This window comes from Mastigoproctus giganteus, chromosome 10 (genome assembly GCF_048544385.1).
Source record: "Mastigoproctus giganteus isolate SK-2022 chromosome 10, ASM4854438v1, whole genome shotgun sequence".
Taxonomy (NCBI): domain Eukaryota; kingdom Metazoa; phylum Arthropoda; class Arachnida; order Uropygi; family Thelyphonidae; genus Mastigoproctus; species Mastigoproctus giganteus.
Genome location: NC_143584.1, coordinates 164,962,198 through 164,985,526, shown reverse-complemented (window position 1 = coordinate 164,985,526; position 23,329 = coordinate 164,962,198). Strand labels below are relative to the sequence as shown.

General features: G+C 38.0%; 1 protein-coding gene across 2 annotated transcripts in view; it reads left to right on the top strand.

Moving 5' to 3' along the window:
• Positions 1-3,023: 3,023 nt before the first annotated feature.
• The window catches only part of LOC150079448 (natural resistance-associated macrophage protein 2-like), a 162,984-nt gene continuing 142,678 nt past the window's right edge, over positions 3,024-23,329 (top strand). Inside the window, exons 1-3 of one of the 2 annotated variants that reach the window (XM_090383970.1) lie at positions 3,024-3,267; positions 3,466-3,530; positions 18,201-18,261. In XM_090383970.1, coding sequence (XP_090240096.1) covers positions 18,210-18,261 — 52 coding nt within the window. In that variant the 5' untranslated portion in view covers positions 3,024-3,267; positions 3,466-3,530; positions 18,201-18,209. The remainder of the gene's footprint in view (positions 3,268-3,465; positions 3,531-18,200; positions 18,262-23,329) is intronic. The other variant, XM_090383971.1, reaches the window with a different exon arrangement.

Here is a 23,329-nt window from a genome sequence, read left to right as displayed (position 1 = left end):
TTGTTATCTTGGGGTTAGTCATAATCTGGCTGGCTTCTTCGATGGTTTCCGTCTCTATGACGATTCCTGGACTCCTTGTTTTTCTGATTGTTTTTATTCTTATCGATTTCGGATTATCAGATGTCATAAAGTGGTTCTTTATACTTTCACTGGAGGTGGTGTCGTCAGGGGTGAGTGGTCTCAGCACAACAATATTGGGATTTGGCAGAAGAGTTTTTCTTTTGGCAGGTTGGTTTTTGAGTTGTATATTGTCGGGTTCGTTGGATGAATTCCTCAGCGTTTCTGCATATGTGGGTGCACGCTGTTGTATTTGTTTTGCCCCACATTCAATATATGCCTGGAGCTTGGCTGTTGCTCTTTCGCTCTCAATGTACGTTTTGGTTAAGAGTGTGTCTAGCTTGTTCCAGAGGTTGAGAATTTGCCCTCTGAGAGCTGTAGTTACCCTGTTGGTCTGTTCCTTGAACAGAGTTTCAAGGGCGGCCTTGAGGAACATCGTCTTCTCGAGAACGGTGTTCTCCGGTAGAGAGGGGTACAGGAGTCCGGTTGTTTTTTTATCGCCGGCATCTCTCTGTCTTGGCTGGTTATCTTGGATTTCTTTTGGTTTTTTCAGTTCAGTTTCTGAGTGCGTCTCCCGCTCCAACTTGAGCACTGTTGGCTTTTTATATTTCCTCTTGCCAATCTGTGGGGCCACAGTGTGGGGATCCGCCACTTCATCGTGGTTTTCTGTGATGATGATGGGGTCATCGTTGGGATTCAGGTACGTAATGTCCAGGGTGTTGTCAAGCTTTCCCCTCCATGTTGAGTAAATCTGGATTTTCGAGACTGTCCGGATTACCGAGGTTTCGGGGTTTCCTGTTATAGAACCCATAGGTCGGTTGAAATTGACACCTGTAGCGTATTTCTAAGTGAAATAGGGGCTGAGCAGTTCATCAGCAAAGATTTGAGCTGACCTCCCCCACTGTGTTTAGACTGGGGGAAAAACAGCCAACAGTTAAAATTCACCTCGAGTAGTGGGACTAATATTCTGTGACGTTTCAAGGGGTGGCAAGAAACGATGGTGACATCTAATATGCTGTATTGTACACTGGCGAAAAGTTTGCGTAACACCATGGAAAGTTTATGATGGAGGGGGGGACACACAAACATGGTCATTACTTGGCAGTTTTGCGTTTAAATCGGCGAAAAATGGGACTCTGACTTGGTTCGAGGTTATTCACAGTTTGGAAGCACCCTAGTCAAGATCCAGACTTCAGCGCGGCAGCCGCGTTATATCGGTGCAATTCCCTGTGTCCTCGTTGTGAGCCTGGTGGTGACTATGCGGCCTCACAAACAAAGAAAATAGAGTAAAACACTGAAATCTGGTAAATACCCCAGGAATTTCACAAAACTATGCTCACCAGAATGTTCCACACGTTGATAAATTGCTGTGTGCAGAAAACTTTATCTGTAGACTGGAAAAAAAATACCTGAGTCGGCTAACTCCCTCTGGCTCAGCCTAGAATTTAGGCCATGTCCACTAAGTACAAAGCAGGCAGACAGCGCAAACTTTAAGCATGGCTTGGGCTAATGATCAACAGTATGAATGAAGGGCAGGAAAGCATAAGTCTGTCTTCCCTTCTCAGAGTTAATCAATTGGTTCCACCAAATGGTATTTAGCTCATCATTGTTGTGCTTGTACTGAATTGACAAAACCAGGTCATCTGAACCATGCTACCCCCAACTGGGCACTGCCCACGATCTGTTTTGGAAGTTCCTCGCTTAAGGGCAAAAGTCAAGCATACCTAAGAACGAGCAGATCCCTGGAAGTTTTTACAACTAATACAGGGCAAAATCTTCGTCCACACATTTCTACAAACTCTAGTAATGCTCAAAAGATCGAATATTTTGCTGAAAGCATAGATCTGACAATACTATGGATCACTGTTGCTCCCCAAACTCTGGATCGATCCATAATTCATAATTTGTACAAAGATGTTTTTAATTTATTTTCTAAATTTTATAATTTTGAAGCATTAAGGGTCCCAAAATTCCACAACCGCTTCAGGCCCCACAAGAGATCTAAACGTGCTATTTCGTGTAGGACTGGCATGGAATAATTTTAAGTGGAGATTGCTTCGGACACTTTTATAGAGTGGCATTTTGTTGTTTTTGGTAGGAGGGTGCTTATCCATAAAGGCAAATTTTCACTCTGTGACTGAGTTTTTCGGTCTCAGGCGAGGTAAACAAGTTTTTTCTCCTGGACTTTCGGGTTTTTCGTCCGGCAAAACAGGAAAATAGACTAGAGAACAAGTTTAGTTTATGGACAATACACATGAGTGGATGAGGTTGTTCTCAGGTAACCATAATATGACACTGTGGTTAAATCATGGCTAAATAGGCCCAATGGGATATTATTATTATTACTATTATTATTATTATTATTATTATTATTATTATTATTGTAAACGAATTCTCTTAATAAATAAAATTGTATTGTATTGTATTATTATTATTATTAACTATATGGTGCAAGGAAGCCTATGAGATCCTTTCTGGCTCCGCATTGTTCGCCTAAGGTACCAGTTGCTGTAAGCCGGTCTATTTATGCCCTTGCTTGGGTCCTTTTAGTTATCTTATATAGCATTGAATTTTTGCATCGAGCAGCAAATTTATTCTCTACAAACTTGTATACGATAGTGTTGGTTTAACTCTTGTTTTCTGAATTTCTTTACTTAGTGAACTTAATTTTTTAATTTCTGTTTACATATATACATTGAAACATTACAATGCAACAATAATAATAATAATGATAATAATGACATTACATTAAAAGCCGAACATCTTTTAAAATGCGTATTTTTATATCTTTTTATAACAGGATGTATAGATTTTGACACAGGAGCTGACGGACGTGAGATGCTTTTGGAGAATTTCTTGGATGTTAACAGTTAACTACTTCTATTGCAGGTAGCGCTGTGTTAGCCCACATGTTTAATATCACAACAGAAATTGAGTAAGAACTGACACAGAGTAGTATTATGGTGTTCTGCCAGGTGTGACGTTGTGTACGGGATGGCACTTACGGTTTATCTATTTTTCCGTTTTTTTGACTTCTGGGTACATGGTGACTGACTTGTTTCCAAAGCGTATGTAACGCATTGTATTTATGAAGTGTTTCTTGTAGTCACCTTTTTAAAGCGAAAAGTCCAGTTTCTCTATTTTTTTGGTACTCTTATAGTGCCTTAGTCTTGAACGATTAGTCGCAGCTAGGGTTATTAACATATTTCGGTAAGTAAATTTTAAATAGCAGAAAAGTATTTCGATTATTTTTAACGTTGGTTTTATTTCTCTTCAGCTCTAGACAAGGGTAAAGGTGGGGAGGGGGAGGCAAGCTGTGAAGCACAGAGAAGTAAGATATGTTACTACTGTGTGCTCTGAAGTGTCTTGTTTTGTATTTGAGTAACATGCCTTAAATTACTGTTTCAGGTGTTATTTATTATTCCGTTGAACATATACCGCTTTCCTGTTGATTGCAAAGCAAAATATTCAAGGTAAGTTATTACTTTTCCTGTTTCATTATGTTGATCCATACAAATAAAATAATTGATAAAAATTCACTTTTACATACATTTTTCTTAACTCGCATTAACCCCGGATTAGTTTCTGTACGTAGAGTGTATACAAGTGGTAGAAGGTTATCTGAAATAACCTTTACTTCTTTAAGTATGGAATTTGTTAACTTACTCCGTCTAGTCAGCGGCGATTTATATCTGCAACTGAATTCATGACGAGAGGAAAGAAGTCTACCAAGGAACACAGATAAAGAATTATTCATTTCTGATTTAAGTGGAAAATAGATACCCTTCGAATATGCATACCTATATATTCTTTCATTGTCTCTGTTGGATATGGAAAACTGGCCACATTGATTGAACTAAGAGCTGGCCCATTATAAACTAGATATTTTTAGAATTACTCCATTAATGTTATTTTTTTTTTTTTGAATTGAATTAAATAATTCGGTCCATATACATACTGGTAGTATTTTAAGATATGCTGTAATTTAAAATAATGCTGTCAATAATATTACAGGCATGGCTAGCATTGGATGTGTTCAGAGGGCTTGATTGAACCTGGACCAGGTGCAGGTTAAGTTTCAGAAAAATAATTTTTAAAATTAACTGCAGTTTCTGGAATCTGTGAGGAATGTCCTGATTAAACTTTTTAAAGTTTAATTGGATTGAGTTAACAAAATACTGATGGCACCATAACCTTTTTATAGGAATCTCAACTGTGTGGTACTACACTTAGTACCACAAGTTTCCTGATCAATGTAGAAAGGCTGCCATAGCAGGTCATGAGGTATTGTCAATGATAAACAGGAATTTTGTTAGTAGGGAAAATGTGATTATCCCTGCAATGATCAGGATGTATAAGGCAATGATCAGGCCACTCCTTGAGTACTGTGTATAGGTCTGGAGACCTCATTTTAGGAAGGATGTAGATTTGCTTGATCATATACAGAGAAGAGCAAAAGATTGCTGAGGGGAATGAAGGGATCCTCTTACCAAGAGAGGCTTAAGTTCTGCAAATTGCAGTGGCTGGAGACTAAGCACCTGCAAGGTGATCTGATTGAGGTGTATAAGGCTTGAATGGGTTGAGCACGCTGAATTCTGATGGGATTCTTCCACTTGTTCAGATTACTAACCTAAGGGGAGATAAATTCAAATTGAGAAAAGACAGGTGTAGAATGGATGTGTGGAAATTTGTCTTAAAAGTTATGAGACTAATGGTTATGTAGACTTGGCATTTGGTTGGTGCAGATTTTTTTTTGGTATTGGTACCTATGACAGCTGTACAATATTCTTCTGGCATTGTCCTTCATACTAGCATTAGTAGAGGCACACAATACAAGAAAGCAAGCTTATGCAGCATCAGCCAAAAAAAAAAAAAAAAAAAAAACCCGCTCCCGTTTCACTCCTCCATTTGTTTCAAATACCTGTCCAGCTCAGCCTTAAATTTATTTAGGCTATCAACTTCCACAACAAAAGATGGAAGTCTGTTCCACCACTCAACTACCTGCTGGCTGAAGGCAAACTTCTGCACATCTATCCTACAACTGTCTTTCTTCAATTTGAATTTATGCCCTCTCAGGTGATTATTCTGAGCAAGAGGAAAAATCCCATCAGCATTGAACATGCTCAAACCATTCAGGGCTTTATACACCTCAATCAGATCACATCGTAGGTGCCTAGTTTCCCCACACTGTAATCTGCAAAATTAAGCCTTTCTTCATAAGAGCAAACCTACTATTCCATTCACTAATCTTGTTCCCCTTCTCTGTCTCGTTCCAACAGCTCTACATCCTTCTTAAAAAGAGGCCTCCAAAGAGAGACCTGTATACAGTACTCAAGGTGTGGCCTGACCATTGTCTTATACAGGGGAATAATCACCTCCTTATCCCTGCTAGAAAAATTCCTGTATATCATTGACAAGACACCATGAGCTACTCATGCAGACAGTCTGCACTACTCAGAAAACTTCATATCTGCCTGTGCAATTACCCCCAGGTTCTTTTCATTCTCTACCACTGTCAGTGTAGTACCACAGAGTTGGTACGTTACTCTGGGGTTACTGCTTCCCATATGTAGTACTTTACATTTGTAAATGTTAAATTTCATTTGCCACCTCTCAGCCTGTCTGCTCAACTTTTCTAGATCCTGTTGAGGCAGTGTACTGTCATTAGTGTCCTTAACAACCCTGCCAACCTTTGTATCATCTGCAAACTTGGACATTAAGCCTGATTTACCATCATCAATATCATTTATAAATACAAAAAATAATAATGTTTTCTGTATTTGGCAGTGGACCCAACACTGAACACTGAGGGACTCTGCAAAGAGCAGTGTCCATTGTCTGTCATGATCCTGCTCAGATAGCAAACAAACTGAATGAGTATTTTGCATCTACATTCACACATGAGGAATTATTAAGGTTTGAAATGGCAGAAGGTTATCAAATTGTAGCAGGATACTTAATGATTTTGTAATAACTGAAAGCAAAGTGGAGGAGAAATTGTTGAAGTTAAACATAAGAAAAGCACCTGGGGTGGATGGGTTCTATCCAGTTATATTAAAGGAGGCAGCAAAGCAACTAAGCAAACCCTTAGCCATAATTATAAGAGAATCCTGGACTCAGGAGAGATTCCCACGGACTGGAGATGTGCAAATGTATCCCCAATTCACAAAGGGGGATCGAAGGGTGACACGAGTAATTACAGACCAGTTAGTTTAACTTCTGTTCCGGGTAAAATAATGGAGTCACTGGTTAAAGATGCATTGCAGGATCATCTAGACAAGACTGCAGCAATAATTCAGACACAGCATGGGTTTGTTAAGGGAAGAATTAAGAGTTTAAGTCGTGTCTGACAAATTTTATAGGATATTATGATGTGGTTACAAAGGAACTGGATGCAAAAAATATAATTTTGGTATCATATACTTGGATTTCAGGAAAGCTTTTGACACTGTTGCGCATAGAAGACCACTTTACAAATTGGAGCAGAATGGTATTAAGGGTAAGTTGTTAAAATGGATAAAAGGATGGTTGAGTGTGAGAAGACAGAGGGTGGTAATTAATGGGTGCTGCTCTTCGTGGACTAATGTTATTAGTGGAGTCCGAAAGAGTTCAGTGTTGGGTCCACTGTTGTTTTGTATATGTATCAATGATATTGACGAAGGTATATCAGGCTTAGTATTGAAGTTTGCAGATGATACAAAGGTTGGCAGGGTTGTTTATGACAGTAATGGCAGTGTGCTACTGCAACAGGATCTAGATAATTTGGGCAGATGGGCTAAGAAGTGGCAACTGAAGTTTAACCTTGACAAATGCAAAGTACTACATATGGGTAGAAGTAACCCCAGAGAAATGTACCAACTGTGTGGTACTACACTTAAGGTGGTAGAAAATGAAAAAGACCTGGGAGTAATTGTGCAGTCAGATATGAAGTTTTCTGAGCAATGCAGACAGGCTGCCAGGGCAGGTCATGGGGTTTTGTCAATGATATATAGGAATTTTGCTAGCAGGGAGGAGGTGATTGTCCCTCTGTATAAGGCAATGGTCACATCAGGCCACGCCTTGAGTACTGCGTACAGGTCTGGAGGCCTTATTTTAGGAAGGAAGGATGTAGATTTACTTGAGCGTGTACAGAGAAGGGCAACAAGATTGGTGAGGGGAATGAAGTGATCCTTTTACCAAGAGAGGCTTAAGTTCTGCAAATTGCAGTGGCTGGAGACTAGGCACCTGTGTGGTGATCTGATTGAGGTATATAAGGCCTTGAATGGATTGAGCACGCTGAATTCTGATGGAATCCTTCCGCTTGTTCAGATTACAAACCTAAGTGGGCATAAATTCAAATTAAGAAAAGACAGATGTAGAATAGATGTGCAGAAATTTGCCTTTAGCCAGCGGGTGGTTAATTGCTGGAACAAACTTCCATTTGTCGTTGTGGAAGTTGATAGGTTAAATAAATTTAAGGACGAACTGGACAGGCATTTGGAGGGAATGGTGTTTTTTTTTTTTTTTTTGGATGATGCTGCATAAGCTCCTACACTTGCTTTCTTGCATCACATGCCATTACTACTACTACTGTCTTCTCCCACTCAACCACCCCTTTATCCATAGCAGCAATTTGGCTCCAGTGCCACACTGCTCCAATTTGTTCAGCAGTCTTCCGTGTGCAACAGTATCAAAAGCCTTTCTAAGATCCAAATATATGATATAAAAGTTATTCCCTGCCACTAGTTCTTTTGTGACCACATAATAGTATCCAATCAAATTGGTCAGACTAGGCTTCCCCTTAACAAAACCATGCTGTGTCAGAGCTGTAAGTGAAGTCTTGTCTAGATGATCCTGCAGTGTTTTTTAAATAGTGCCTCCATTAATTTCCCTGGAACAGAAGTTAAACTAACAGGTCTATAATTACTTGTGTCACCCTTTGATCCTTCTTTGTGAATTGGGGTCACATTTGCACATCTCCAGTCCATGGGTACCTCCCCTGAGTCCAAAGAAGCTCTCATAATTATGGCTAAGGGTTTGCTTACTTTCTTTTTTGCCACCTTTAATATAACTGGACAGATAATACCACCCCAGGTGTCTTTTTTATATTTATCTTCAATAATTTGTTCTCCACTTTCCTTTCAGTTATTACAAAATCATCTAACTCACTGCCAGATTTTAAATCACTTCTGGCATTCCCCTCGCTGAATAACTCCTCATGTGTGAATGTTGATGCAAAATATTCATTTAGTTTGTTAGCTACCTGAGCAGGATCATCAACAGTTGAACCATCAGTATCCAGTGGAACAATCTGATTCATCCCTTTCCTTCTAGAGTTTACATAGGTAAAGAACTCTTTGCTGTTTTTTTTTGCATCCTTTGCCAAAGATTTCTCTTAAATCTGCCTTTGCCTGCCTAATCTCCTTTGTGACTTGGTTACAGACCAATTTATATCTATCATAGTCTTCCATGTCACCCATTAATTTATATGTATCCCATGCATTTTTCTTCTCTGCCACATCTTATTAATTCATCTGACATCCATTTAGGCCTAAACCTTGAACAATATTTCTTATTTGGTACATAAAGCCTAGTAGCTTTCAAGATTAATTCTTTGAATGTCTCCCATTTTGAATTTGTTGTTGGTAACTTCATCAGTTAGTCCCACTGTATAGAATTTAAATACTGTCTCAGACCATCGTAGTCGCCTTTGCGAAAGCAAAAACCCTTCCCTTTATCCCTGATGGTAGTTACCTCTTTGAGTAAATCCCACTTCAGCACACTGTGATGACTGACATCTAGTGTTGCTTTATCTGCAGATTCTTAATGCATGAAGAATCACTACTGATAATCAGATCAAGAGTATTACTCCCTCTAGTTGCCTCCCGAACATGCTGATGTAGAAAACAATCATCCAATAAATCCACAAAAGCCTTGTTAGCGTGTGAGTGACCAACCCACAAATTCCAGTCAATATCCAGGAAATTAAAATCTCCCATTATAAGACTCTCTGATTTTCTTCCCCACTCTATTTTCCTGTACAGTTTTTTTATTATACTCATCAGTCATTAGACCTATAACACACTGCCACTCTCAATTTTGATTTCCCAGTGCTTATGTCACACCAAACTGACTCGACACTGCACTGTCCAGCAAAGCCGACTGGCTGCACTTCCTTGGATTTTGTGTTTCTTAAGTAGTAGCATAACCCCCTCCTCCCTTCCTATCATGTCTATCCTTCCTGTACACATTGTACTCCCCAAATTCCAGTTCTGCATTTCTTATATCTATGTGACACCACGTCTCTGATATCCCAACAATATCTGCCTTTGATGTTTTGACCAACACCTCAAATTCATCAAATTTATTTACCAAATTCCTAGCATTGGCGTACATGCAAGTATACATGCACCTGTTCCTATTCTTAGCTACCCTAACACAACCGATGTGTTTATTTGTACTGCAGTGACTCCCAGCAGTCTCTGAAATACCCTGCATCTTGTTTTCCAGTCTGCTGCTCATTCCAATAGAAGCAGTGCAAGAATCACTTTCACCTCTGCCAGCGGCTACTGTTAATCTATTAGTCCTTGTATCCCCCCAAGCTAGCAGTTTTCTGACCCACCTAACACTGCCTCAATAGCATGAGCAAATATTCTGCACTCTTTCTATTTAAGTGTATACCATCCCTGTAGAAGCAGTCACTCCTGTTAACGAGTACAGACCAGGCTGAAAAAAATTCTACCCCTTGAACCTTGCACAATCTTTCCAGGGCCAAATTGATCGATAAGGCTCTCATCATATACTTCCTCTTATCATGTCTGGGCAGAATTGAAGACACTTTCAAATTCAGCCCTAATTCACGGCTTTTTTTCTACAGTGACCTGTACTTGTTAAGTAATTCTGCCGGTCTCCTATTCTTAATATCATTAGTGCCAACGTGTACAACAATATCACCTTTTGTACTCTTAAAAGATATCTGCTCTACAACATCATCAACCTTTGCCACCTGGCTGACATACCCCGGTCCTGTTCCACCTATCCTTTTTACACACCATGTTCCCTGTTTCCCTGACAATAGTCACTGACAACTACTAGCTTCTGTAGGACCAGTGCATTCTGCCTTGGAGATTGCCGCCGTGTTGCGTGATGATCAAGTGCAAGCTCTGGCGTTGATTGTGGGCAGCTGAGAGCTTGATGGCCCTTCAATTTAGATCCTTTGAGGGCATCCACCCCATCCTTCAAGCTCTCATATAGGCCCATAACAACGCTGAGTTGTTGCCTGATTTCATCACACTCCTTAGATCGCGCACACACAAAGACATTCCCCTTGGCAATATCATGTCCCATACCTGATTGCTCCACAAACTACTATAAGCTTTTGAAATCAATTCAAATAGTGATTGCTTGACTTGGTCTCCACTGTATTTCATTAATTCTGTTGTAATATTATCTGTACCAGGAGTTTTGTTGTTAGCAGTAACTTCAAAGCCGAATCAAGTTCTTTTGACATTTGATCTTCTGTTAAGTTTTGTTCTTTTTTCTCGTATTTCCCAAGTGTAACTATGTGGTTCCGTGTATAGGTCATCTGTGTACTTTCTCCATGTCTCTTGTTGTTATTTTGCATCTAGATTTTCATTATTTGTTTCATTTCTGATTGTCTGGAGCAAAATCTGTTACATTTTCTTGTTATTTCTTTAATTTTCTTGTAGGCACTATCTGTTCATCCATATTGTATTAAGGTTTCAATATCTTCGCATTGTTCTGCCCACCATTTATCTTTTGCTTTTCTGCATTCTCTATTAATTTCATTCTTGTGAGCATGGTAATTATTTTTTCCATCTTTTGTTTTCATATTTTTGAAAATTCTTCTTTGATACGTCATTTGAAGGAAGTCTTCTGTTATCCATGGTTTTCTTTTCACCTTGTTTCCATTTCCCAGAACTTTTAGCTGTTTTATTTATAGGTCCTTTAATGTTATTCCACATCTGGTCAATATTATTTATCATATTTTCCTTAATTACCTCATTATAGCAGTTTGTAGTAGTCTGGAACATTATTCTTATTTCAATATTCTTTTAAGTTTTTCTAGGTTTGGTTCCATTTATTATTTCTTTCCTTTTCATTAATTTTCTTTAACTTTGGTTTTGTTATCATTTTCACTTTTGAATGGTCACTGTCCATATCTGCTCCAGTAAAAGACATTGCTTTCTTTATCTGATTGCGGTATCTTTGTTTCGCCAAATGTAGTATAACTGGTATCTACGAGACGCTCCAGAATTTTTCCATATATATCTACGTCGTAGTGGTGCTTGAAACCAAGTGTTGGCAACTACAAATCTTTCTTGACTACAGAAATCAATTAGTCATTATCTTCTCAAATGTCTTGATCTTAGCCCAAAATCTCCAGTTTTGTTTCCTTCTCTTTTATCATCCACAACTGCATTCCAGTCATCTATTACAATTATATTATCATTTGATTTTGGTTTTCTCAAAAGTTCTTACGATTGTTTGTAGGTCTCTTTTCTATTGTGTCTTCATTGCTGTTTGATGTAGGCATGTATACAGGCAATGCCCGTATAATACTGTACTTCTATAACCCAGTTTTTCTCTAACATGATTGATAAATTGAGGTAATCTTGCACAACATGGTACTTATATGATATGGTTTCGCTCTAACATGGTTAGAGAATTGCAGCTAACCTTGGATAACATGGAATTTTTGAACTGTAGTATGGGGAAAACCTAGTACTATAGTCAAATTATCAGAAGGTATACTCTATGAATGTTACGAAAAACAGTGTATATATACTGTGCATTTCAGGCTATATATATATATATATATATATATATATATATATATATATATATATATATATATATATATATATATACAAGAATCAAATTATAATCAATTTATTTTTTAATTTTCAGTAAATATTTCAATAATATTTGTTTTTTCAAGTCTTTCAAAATCTTGAAGGTATTCACCTAAAAAAAATCCTTGGGAAAACCCTGCAATTATGTTGAATTTAATTTTTAAGCATTTCCATTCTTTTTGTGAATCCCCACTGTTGACTCCCTAGTTGTTATGGAAAAAAAAAAGAAAAGGGTAATCCCTGTGTTAGGTTCTGTGCTATTGAACTTGTGCTCGTTTCAGACCATAAAAATTTGACTTCAAAGCAATGCCGTTCATGACTTCTAAGGTTTTTGTAAGATTATTTTGGATTTTTGGAACATTTAAAAAGGGGGAAAGGTATCATATGTTGCAAAAAGTTTAAATTTAAACAAAACCAACAATCTGGACCATAAAGAAAAATGAACGGAAAATTAGAACTGCTGTTGCTGTAGGATCTTTCATTTCTGCAAATATGACAGTTCGTCCCCCGAGCACTAATAATTGAGAAAATGGAAAAAGTGCTCAGTATTTGGATTGACTGATTTAAATATTACTATTTTTAATAAAAATTAAGTTTTCAATAGTTATAAAAAAAAAAAAGGTGTATTTTTGTTAGCTTTTAGAATGTAACCATCACTGATGGAACTGATATTTGGGTGACACTCAAGCCAAGTGGACCCAGTTTCAGCGAAGTTTGGAGGGTCTGTGACAGCCAGATCCTCTGCTTGCACCTTCATGAAGGTGGGACTGTTAGTAATCCTGGGTATAGCCTCCATGCACAAGTACATGGTGGGTGACCACCCAGTGAACCAATGTAAGCAGGGGTCGAGGTGTGGTGCCCACATCACATAGAGGAATACCGCCCCTCTGCTACCAGGCAGTACTAGGTGATAGATGACTCATCAACCGGTGCAATACCACCACTTTGCTTATTGGAGGCTTGAAGTGGTGGAACCCATGTTTAGTCTCTACACCTAAGTTTCGGTCAACCCTTCCTATCTCTTCCATCATGCAGTATGATTGATGACATTTGAAGTTATGATGAACATCATGGCGAGATCCAATATTCCTTACATTTCGAGGGTACAGCTCTAAAACGGTGTTCGCAGGCCAGCCGCTAGTTAGTACATCGGACCGAACCTATTGGTAACTCTCTAGGAGGCTTCTGAATCAGCTAGTGTATAATCTTGCTACCTCTACTTTGCCAGATAGTGACTGGAGGGAGTCCGAGTAGTGTGTATGCGAGGAAGCATTGTCGAGGCCACATTATGTCAAGGATCGATATATTCTTACCGTGTGTATGCCATATCCAAAAATTTCATTACTTCATACAGCATGTCCCATCCACTTTTTCTTACTACTGAATACACCATGAATTGTCAAACTAATAGAGCAAGCTTATCTGCGAAAAGATCTAAACCTCCCAAGCACTTCCTAATTCATTTCATAAATATACAAGGTCTCAATTCTAATCTCAACGATGTCTATTTCCACTTGCAGTCTGCCAAACCCCATGTACATTTTCTGACAGAATCTCAGTTATCGGTTGATTCAACTACTGCTTATCTCAGATGCCTAAATTTATGTCCGTTCTGATATTCCCTGTAAGAGACTTGGCAATTTGGAATCTCCTCTCTTTGATCTTCTCTGGCTTATAACCTCTCTACCTCATTGTGTCAAATTCATCTGTTGTCTCTACCATTCTTCCAATTCCATTAATCACTTGGAGCTCTTTGACTTCCTCTCTTTGGAACTTGACTTTCTCCAGTCCAACTTTCCTAACAGTGAGGTAATTTTACTTGGGGATTTTAATGTTCACAACTCTAGCTGGCTTCCATTTTCTAGTCACACTGACCCATCTGGTTGAGATGCTGAGGCTTTTGCAATTACTAATGACCTTGCACAGATTGTTCATTTACCTACAAGAATACCGGACAATCCTAATCATACAGCCAATACACTTGACCTTTTTCTCACAAACAACCCTTCTAAGTACACAGTCAATGTGATAGGTCCTTTAGGCACTTTTTTTTTTTTTTTTTGGTAGTTGTTGGCGCATCGGCTTCTGTGGCCATAATGCACCTCCCAAGGTTTTTGCAGTACTTTGATCCAAGCCCGAGGCGGGTTTGAACCCGCGACCTTTGGGTTGCCAGGCAGGCACTTTACCCGGTCGGCCTTTAGGCACTTCAGATCACAACTTGGTGATTGTCTCTTCTCCAATGGAACCTCTATCTCATGGCTATTCCCAACCTTGTGTTGTTTGGCATTACAAGAATGCAAAATGGGATGAACTGCGAGACTTCTTTTCCTTGGTCAGATTACTGTTTCAAAACTTCTGATGTCAACGTTTGCTCAGATCGTGTCAGTGAAATTATTCTTGCAGGAATGGAATCCTTTATCCCACACTCCACTTTAAAATCTCGTCCTTTAAATAAATCTTGGGTTTCCAATAAATGTGCTAAGGCTGTTCAAGAGAAGAATGTTGCATATCGTAATTGGCTTGTTTCTAATTCTTCAGTTTCATTTTCTGCCTACACCAAAGCTCGCAACAATTGTAAAGCAGTTATTAATCAGTCCAAACAAGAGTTTGAACAGGCCAAGAGTAGAAAACTTGCTTCTTGCCCTAATGGTAGCCGAGCATTCTGGTCTCTTGCCAAAGCTATTGGCCACAACTTTTGCCCATCTCTGCTCCCACCTCTGTCCAAACCAGATGGTTCTGTTGTCACTTCAGCCAAGGATAAAGCTGACCTGCTAGCATCCCATTTCTCTTCCAACTCATGTATTAATGATCTTGGTAAGACACCTCCCACGATTCCCAACACGCTCCATTCAATGCCTCCTGTGGTCTTCCATCAAAAGGATGTCAGAAGGATTTTGACGAATCTTGATGCTAAGAAAGCTCCAGGTCCTGATGTTATTTCTCCACTTGTTCTCAAAACCTGTGCTCCTGAACTTACTCCTATTCTTTGCTGCCTTTTTTTTTTTCACTTTCTTATTCCAAAGGTGTTTTTCCTTCTCATGCCATTTGCTCATGCCAGTTCCTAAAAAGGGTGACAAATCCCTCCCATCCAATTATCGTCCCATTGCAATTACTTCTACTCTTTCTAAAGTAATGGAGAAATCAATTAACCGCCAACTCTTAAACTACCTAGAAACCTTCCGTCTGATCAACGATCGCCAGTATGGATTCCGTCAGTGTCGATCCACTGGTGATATTCCGGCTTATGTTACCCATTTATGGACTAATTGCATGGAAAGGTTCGGTGAAACACATAGTTGCTCTTGACATCTCAAAGGCTTTCGATCGTGTTTGGCATAAAGGTCTTCTAAACAAGCTTCCATCTTATGGTTTGCCAACTGTTTTTAGTAATTGGTTCTCTAGTTTTCTCTCTGATCGCTCACTGAGGGTGATGGTAGATGGCTATCTGTCTTCTAACTTCTCCACTAATGCCGGTGTCTCCCAAGGTTCAGTTCTTTCTTCCACTCTTTTCCTCTTGTATATTAATGACCTTCTTCCATTGACTAGAAATCCTATTCATAGTTTTGCCGATGATAGCACATTGCATTCCACTTTCCATTTCAGGTAATTCTCCAGTGGGGCAAAGACAACTTAGTTGATTTCAACCCTTCTAAAACTCAGTCTTGTCTTATATCTCGCAAAAAGGATTCTTCTGCTCCTATGCTTATCTTTAGTGACACTCCGATTTCTAGGCAAAATGATATCTCTTTTGGGGATTACCCTGACTTCTAATCTCTCTCTTGGCACAAGCATATTGCTTCCTCTGCATCTAAAAAACTTGGTTTTCTCTTTCGCTCTGAGCGTTACTTTTCTTCCAAACAGCTGCTCACTCTGTCTAAATTGCAAATTTGCCCAGCCATGGAATATTGTTCCCACATCTGGGGTGGTGCCCCCAAAACCTCTCTCAGGCTTCTTGATTCCATTCAGAAGAGGGCAGTTAGGTTAATTAATGATTCATCTCTAACAGAGTCTCTCTACTCACTGTCTCATAGACATATTGTTTTTGCTGCATGCCTCTTCTACAGATACTTCCATGGGAACTGTTCTTCTGAATTGGCTTCTATAATTCCTGCTCTCTTTTTCAAAACAGTCCGAACACGCGCCACCACCAGGCAACATCCATTTACTGTCCAACTTCAAACTCACAGAACCAACTTTTCCTCTTCCTCATTTATTCATTCAACTGCCATTTTCTGGAACAACCTTCCTTCATACATATTTCCTGAAAATTACAGTCTACAGAAGTTAAAGTCCAATGTCAACAAATATCTTCTTTCATCTTCTCAATCTCCTACCCAAGCATGGTACTAAGTACTATAGGTTCTAATACCCCTCGTGTTTGGGATTTACATAAAAAAAAAAAAAAGAAAAAAAACCTCCCCTTTTTGCACTGATTCTTAGCCCCATATAACATGGTTTTGCATTACATGAGATTTTATTGGCACCTAACTACCGTGTTAATATGAGGTACTTGTATTATTACAATATCATTTGGAGCTGCTGCAAGATGGGTCAATATAATCGTGTTACTGATTGTTTCCACATCTGTGAAGCATGATGAAAAACGTTTTGAAATAGTAATTGTAACGCTTCCCTGACCTTGTCACTTTCTGAATGTATTATTTTGTATTCTCTGCTGAAGAATTCTCTTGCATCTCTTCTATGGATTTCGGCCAGATCAAGGACATCTAGTTTATTCCTTTTCATTTCTCTGTTTACAATTCTTTAATTGTTCCAATCTATAGCATAGTATGTACGTTCCAATTCCAAAACAAGGATTTTGCTTGCTGACTGCCTGGAAAGCCCTGCTACTTTCCCTGCTGGGCTGACATCACGTTGCCTATATGCGTTGTTTGAATCAAACATAATTAAATAAATAAAAATATTGTTTTATTTATTGTTAATCAATATTAATTGACATTGTTTTATTTATTTTGTTTACCACTAATATAGAGGGTAGCAGTTTGTCTCACAGTAAGGTTCCTCCTATTTGCTAAATCTATTTGTCACGTACAAATGATATCCCTTGGCAGACTGATGTTCTCGTTAAGCTGTTGCCATTCCCTGTTCTATTACTAGGGGATTTCAATGCACATAATACTATCTGGGGTAGGGCAGATGTCGATAGGAGCAGTCGGATTCTAGAGTTATTCTCAAAAATAAAGGCTTTGCCCTTCTAAATATAGGTTCCAGTACCTTTCCACACCTATCCATATGTTTTCTGCCATTGATGGGATTAGGGGTAATGACCCAGTGAATGCTGCGACCAGATCAGCACAACCCTGTAACAGACATAACCTGCTAGTCCCATATACATACTACAGACAGGTGATATAGCATAACAGGCTGCACTCCCAGTGGTAACAGGCATGGCACGGACGTCAGATTAAGCTTGTGATTAAAACAGTGCAGGAACCATAGAGAGGAAGTTGTTCTTGCTTGTGTCTGCATTGGTCATGGTGATCCTACACTTTTTACTGCTGAGGGCTGCAACATCTTTTTAAGTATTCATGTTTATCCGAGTCCACATTTTAGATGTAAATGTCTTATCTTTTACCACTTTTAATCATCTGACTAAGCCACATACATCATCTGAGACTGTGTTAGCTGTTTTTACTTATTTAAAATCATTGAATTTGCTTACACTTATTTAAAGTATATTCTTAATACTTATTTATTTCCTTTTAATATTTATGTTTATACATATATATTTATATTAACATTTCACATATCTTTGGACACAGTGAATCAACTTTTGTAGGAGACTGAAACATTTTGTCTTTTCTTTTACTGTTTTTATGACCCAGTTTTGGTGCATTATAGCCTATATGACACATGGGATTGGTCATGTGCTCTTTGTTATCATATGATTGATGTACCATTGTTTTTATATTATACTTTGGTGTGTTATTCATTGATTCATTTTTTTTCATAAGTAAGTTCTTGTTTCATGAAGGAACTCACATGTGAAATGGTTAATTAATCAGCAGCTTTCAAGATATCATAATTGCTCAGTTTTATGTATTTGTTGATTACAAATTGCTAATAATTGATTGAAATTATTTTAAAAAATGAATTTTATTTCCTGTTATAATGAACTTAGTTTAAATTTTCCATTAATTTTTTCCTGGACAATCATGCTTTGTTGTTTCATTTTTGTATTTCCCTCACATTCTCAAGAATATAATTTCAGTACTTGTACAAGAATCAGTGTTATTAATTAATGTAATGTAATTATAATTCTTATAGTACAAGACTATGGCATCAGATGGGGAAGGCGATCACCAGATTACTAGAAAAGTAAAGAAAGGTAAAGAAGCCTGCATCTAATTTGCTTTGTTTTCATTGCATGCACCTCAAGAGTTTTTTGTGGCTAATTTTCTGAAATACAAGATTAAGAACTTTATTTTTATGGCTCTGAATAAAGGAGTGCTATAAAAGTAAAGGCACAGAAATCAACAACTGCTCAATATCAGCATAGTGAATTCTTGACTATTTGCATCATTTCTTGGTTGCTTATCATTATCTGTGTGCTGTAAAGACTTGGTACACAGTTTTTTATTTGTTCTTTGCTTGTGATGAGAGTTTATCTACATAGAATAAACTTTTGAGGTTTTTTGATTTTATATTAATAGTGACTGCTGAGAAACACAGTAATTACAAAAGAGGCAGCTTGAGCAGCTGCTTGGATTCTAATTACTTGATATTCTGTACTAACCCCGCATTTCAAGTTTGACAGGGTAGGATATATCAGTATTTAAATGCACTGAACACTATGTAGTATATTCTACAACTGACTGAGCTAAAAGGACACACACTGATTGGCCTTTGCATAATATGTGAGGATATCATATTAATAGTAGAGTTGCCATAGTTTGACTAGCTGACACACAATAAATAAATAATAAAAGAAAAAATGTCTATATACTGCAAGTTAATTTCTGTACAATAAAATTATCAACTGCTCGTTATTGGAACACCAACTGAACTCTGGGGTATTTGCAGCCATGTTTGGTTTTTTTTGTTGTCAACTGTGCTGTAGAGTTGGTACAATTGTTATTGGTTATGTTAGGTTAGTTTATATATGTGGAATAAACCTTTGATAAAATTGAGGTTTGTTCCAATTTATAGTTCAGCCCTAAATTTTTACTTTTCAATCATTTTTTTTTTTAGGTGGATATTAAAAGAGTTGCTCTTCATTCAGAAAATTATGTTATATGGAATAAACTCTCTCAAATATAGATAGTAGCAAATGTGTTAAGACATTATACTATTTCAAACCAAGACCACTGTCCATTTTTTATACACTAGCCTAGGCTCAGCATGATAAAAATATTACACATGTGCTTCATATATCTTGACACCAGCATGTGTTACTTGAGAGTTCCTAGAAATGAAATAAAATATATATTTATATGTATAATACATCATTATGATATTTAATTTATGATTTGAATATTGGAGTGAGTGATTGCTTAAGGCACATTTTAGCCTCTTTGTGCTCAGAAAGAGTCCTTGTCATGTAGATTGATATTTTTATTTTTTTGTTGTTGTATTAGTCATAGCTTTTGCTGTACTGGCAAAAAAAAAAAAAAAAAAGAAAAAGCAAAAGTAGATAAGAAAATAAAAACTATACACTTCCCTCCTCATATATGTAATTATCCGGTTGACATTTTGAATTTCTTCAAAATGTCAGCCTCAACTACCCGCAGAGGCAACTTGTTCCAGTAGTTAAAAGAAAACTTCCTACAACCTATACTCTGTTCCAGGAAAATTAATGGAGGCACTGGTTAAAGAAGCACTGCAGGATCATCTAGACAAGACTTCAGTTATAGCTCGGACACAGCATGGTTTTGTTAAGGGGAAGTCTTGCCTGACCAATTTGATTGGATACTATGATGCAGTCACAAAAGAACTGGATGCAGGGAGTAACTTTGATATTATATACTTGGATCTTAGAAAGGCTTTTGATACTGTTGCACATGGAAGACTGCTACACAAATCGGAGCAGTGTGGCATTGGAGGCAAATTGCTGCCATGGGTAAAGGGGTGGTTGAGGGGGAGAAGACAGAGAGTGGTAATCAATGGACACTGCTCATTGTGGACTAATGTTATTAGTGAAGTCCCTCAGGGTTCAGTGTTGGGTCCATTATTGTTTTCTGTATTTATAAATGATATTGATGATGGTATATCAAGCTTAATGTCCAAGTTTGCAGACGATACAAAGGTTGGTAGGGTTGTCAAGGACACTACTGACACTATGCTGTTGCAACAGGATCTGGAAAGGTTGAGCAGATGGGCTAAGAGGTGGCAAATGAAGTTTAACATTGACAAATGTAAAGTACTGTATATGGGGAAACAGCAACCCCAGAGCAACATATCAACCCTGTTGTACTACACTGACAGTGGTAGAGAATGAAAGGAACCTGGGGGTGGTTGTGCAGGCAGATATGATGTTCTCTGAGCAGTGCAGATGGGCTGCAAGAGTAGCTCATGGTGTATTGTCAATGATATATAGGAATTTTTCTAGCAGGGATAATGAGGTGATTATTCCCTTGTATAAGGAAATGGTCAGGCCACACCTTGAGTACTGTATACAGGTCTGGAGGCCTCATTTCAAGAAGGATGTAGAGCTGCTGGAACGAGTACAGAGAAGGGCAACAAGATTAGTGAATGGAACAAAGGGGTGCTCTTACGAAGAAAGGCTTAAGTTTTGCAAATTACAGTGTCTGGAGACTAGGCACCAGCGAGGTGATCTGATAGAGGTGTATAAAGCCTTGAATGGTTTGAGCATGCTGAATGCTGATGGGATACTGCCTCTTGCTCAGAATAATCACCTGAGAAGGCATAAATTCAAATTGAGGAAAGACAGATGTAGGATAGACGTGCGGGAATTTGCCTTTAGCCAGCGGGTGGTTGATTGGTGGAACAGACTTCCATCCCTTGTCGTGGAAGTTGATAGCCTAAATAAGTTTAAGGCTCAGCTGGACAGGTATTTCGAACGAACAGAGGGGTGAAGTGGAAGTGGGGGTTTTTTTTTTCTTTTTTTTTTGGCTGATGCTGCATAAGCTTGCTTTCTTGCATCAAATGCCTATGCTAATGCTAATCTAGTCTAAACCTCTTCCCCTATAATTTGAATTTATGGCCTCTAGCTTTGAAATTCTTTATAATAGTGAAAATTCTTCCTTCATTCATTTCACTAACCCTTCTCAGAGCCTTATAAACATCAATCAGGTTCCCTCAAGGTGCCTGTTGCCAAGCTCTGTAGCCCACATAATTGAAGTCTTTTCTTGTATGGTTGTCCTTTTGCCGACCTCACCATGCAAGTTGCCTCTATTTGTTTATGTATTTAAAAAAAGGTTACAGCTTAATATTCACAGAGTCTTTGTTATCAATAATTTTGGTGGGAAATATGTAAGTCGTAAGTAAATTTTTTTGTAGAATTTTACTTAGTGTATTAAACAGTATAATTCTTATATATATAATATCTAGTGTAATTGAACAGTGCTCTTCTGACTGATTGTTAGATATTTTGTAATTTTAAATTCAATTAGAAGAAATTAAAATGTTCTTGTTTATACTCTGGCATGACTGCCAGGTCGTGGAGTTTACAATAAATTAATCAATACAAATGTTAATCGTATTTAGCAGTCACGGGCTTGAACCCCGGTCCACTCAAGGAGCATGTGCTACTGCACTCGGCTACGTCAGGCCTTATGGATTCATCTAGAACAGTTAGTCATATCATGCCAAATGATATTGTAACCGATGACAGAATTGCCAGTGGCATTCCCTTGTGAGGTACAGCTGTTTTTGCTTGTACTTGTTGTGTGTATGCAGAACTTTTGCTAACTGATGGGAAGACATTTCTTTGCACAACATGTTGTCATTGTGATGAACTAAATTCAAAACTCAATGTACTGTTAGGCATGGTTGAGTGGATGCCCTAGAGAAAATTTAGTCTGGGGTTTTGGTAGAGACTGAAGTGTGAGGCTATGTTGGATGATGTGTTTCTGAATCCATCCCCAGAAATGGGTCACTGGTGCAGAATGCTTTGGTTCCACAAGAGGTAGTGTTAATTGGGGACTCAATTGTAAGGGAGACAGAGAATATATCCTACAAGAAAGGCAGATGGACTAGAACCAGAGCAGATCTAACAGTAGCAAAAATTGATGTAACAAACAGTTTATCAGCTTGTAATGGGAATAATGGATACATGTTATTACATGTGGGCAGTAATAATTTAAAGCTTAAACAAACTGATGAACTGGTTATGAAATGTAAGGTCATGTTGAAAAAATGTCAAGAGATAGGACAGAATGTTCTTGTGGGTGCAATTCTGCCCAGAGATGACAGTTACTCCTGTCATCTCTGGGCAGAATTTTGTGATGAAAGCCTTGGGGATTAACTGTAAGCTTGAAATTCTGCATGGCTTATGGAGAAAAAAATTGAGCATAGCAAGTCTTAGTTGGGAAACAGAGGTACAGAGAGATTATCAAAATTTATTTTTAAAAATAAATTGTCTACAAATTGTTAGTTTGGGGATTTAGAATTTTGTACAGAATTGGCTCAGGTCAGTGGTATGAGACAAAATTGCATTTACACCCTGTATGCAACCATTAATTACCTTAAACACTACAAGAGAACGTGTAATAGAAACAAAATTCATCAACGATCGAAGACAACACCGAAAAATAATTAAGTAAGTATAAAGGGGTGCATTGGGTTGTCAAAAGCAGTGAAGTACAAAACCTAATTTGTCTATACAGGAATGCCAGGTGTATTGTGATCAAGTCAACTAATGCTTATGTAGTTGGCCTTGCTGAAACATGTTACCACTTGGAGATTCAAGATGAAAATTTTTTTCATTTTGGTGAATATTGTGTGCTAAAGAGAGATAGGTAGGTAGGGACAGAGAGGAAGTGATGCGCCTGATCAAAAACATCCTGATGGTAACAAGAATATTTACTAACTCAGATCAAGGTAATGCAGATGTTGAGTCTGTGTGGTGCGAGATTTGAAGTAAAGTAGGGAAAATACGTATAAAATATCAGGGAATAACAAAAGGTTAGATCTCTTGAAGTTCATTTATTAGTAGTGGGTTGTCAAACATAAGTTGCCTCCTAATTTGGTGGAACTTAGTCTGGCTAAGTTTAAAGCAGAATTGGATGATTACTTTGTGGGAATGGGAATAGTATGAATATTCAGTTTTATTTATTTCTTTAATTTTGGTTTATCTAAGCGAAAGTTCACTTCCTTGCATCATTTGGGCTTACTGATACTAATTGTCTTGGAATTATGCTATAAATATGTAGTACATCTGAGATGAGAGGTGTAATATTACCATTATTTCTAAGAAGGAGATATGCTACCATTAT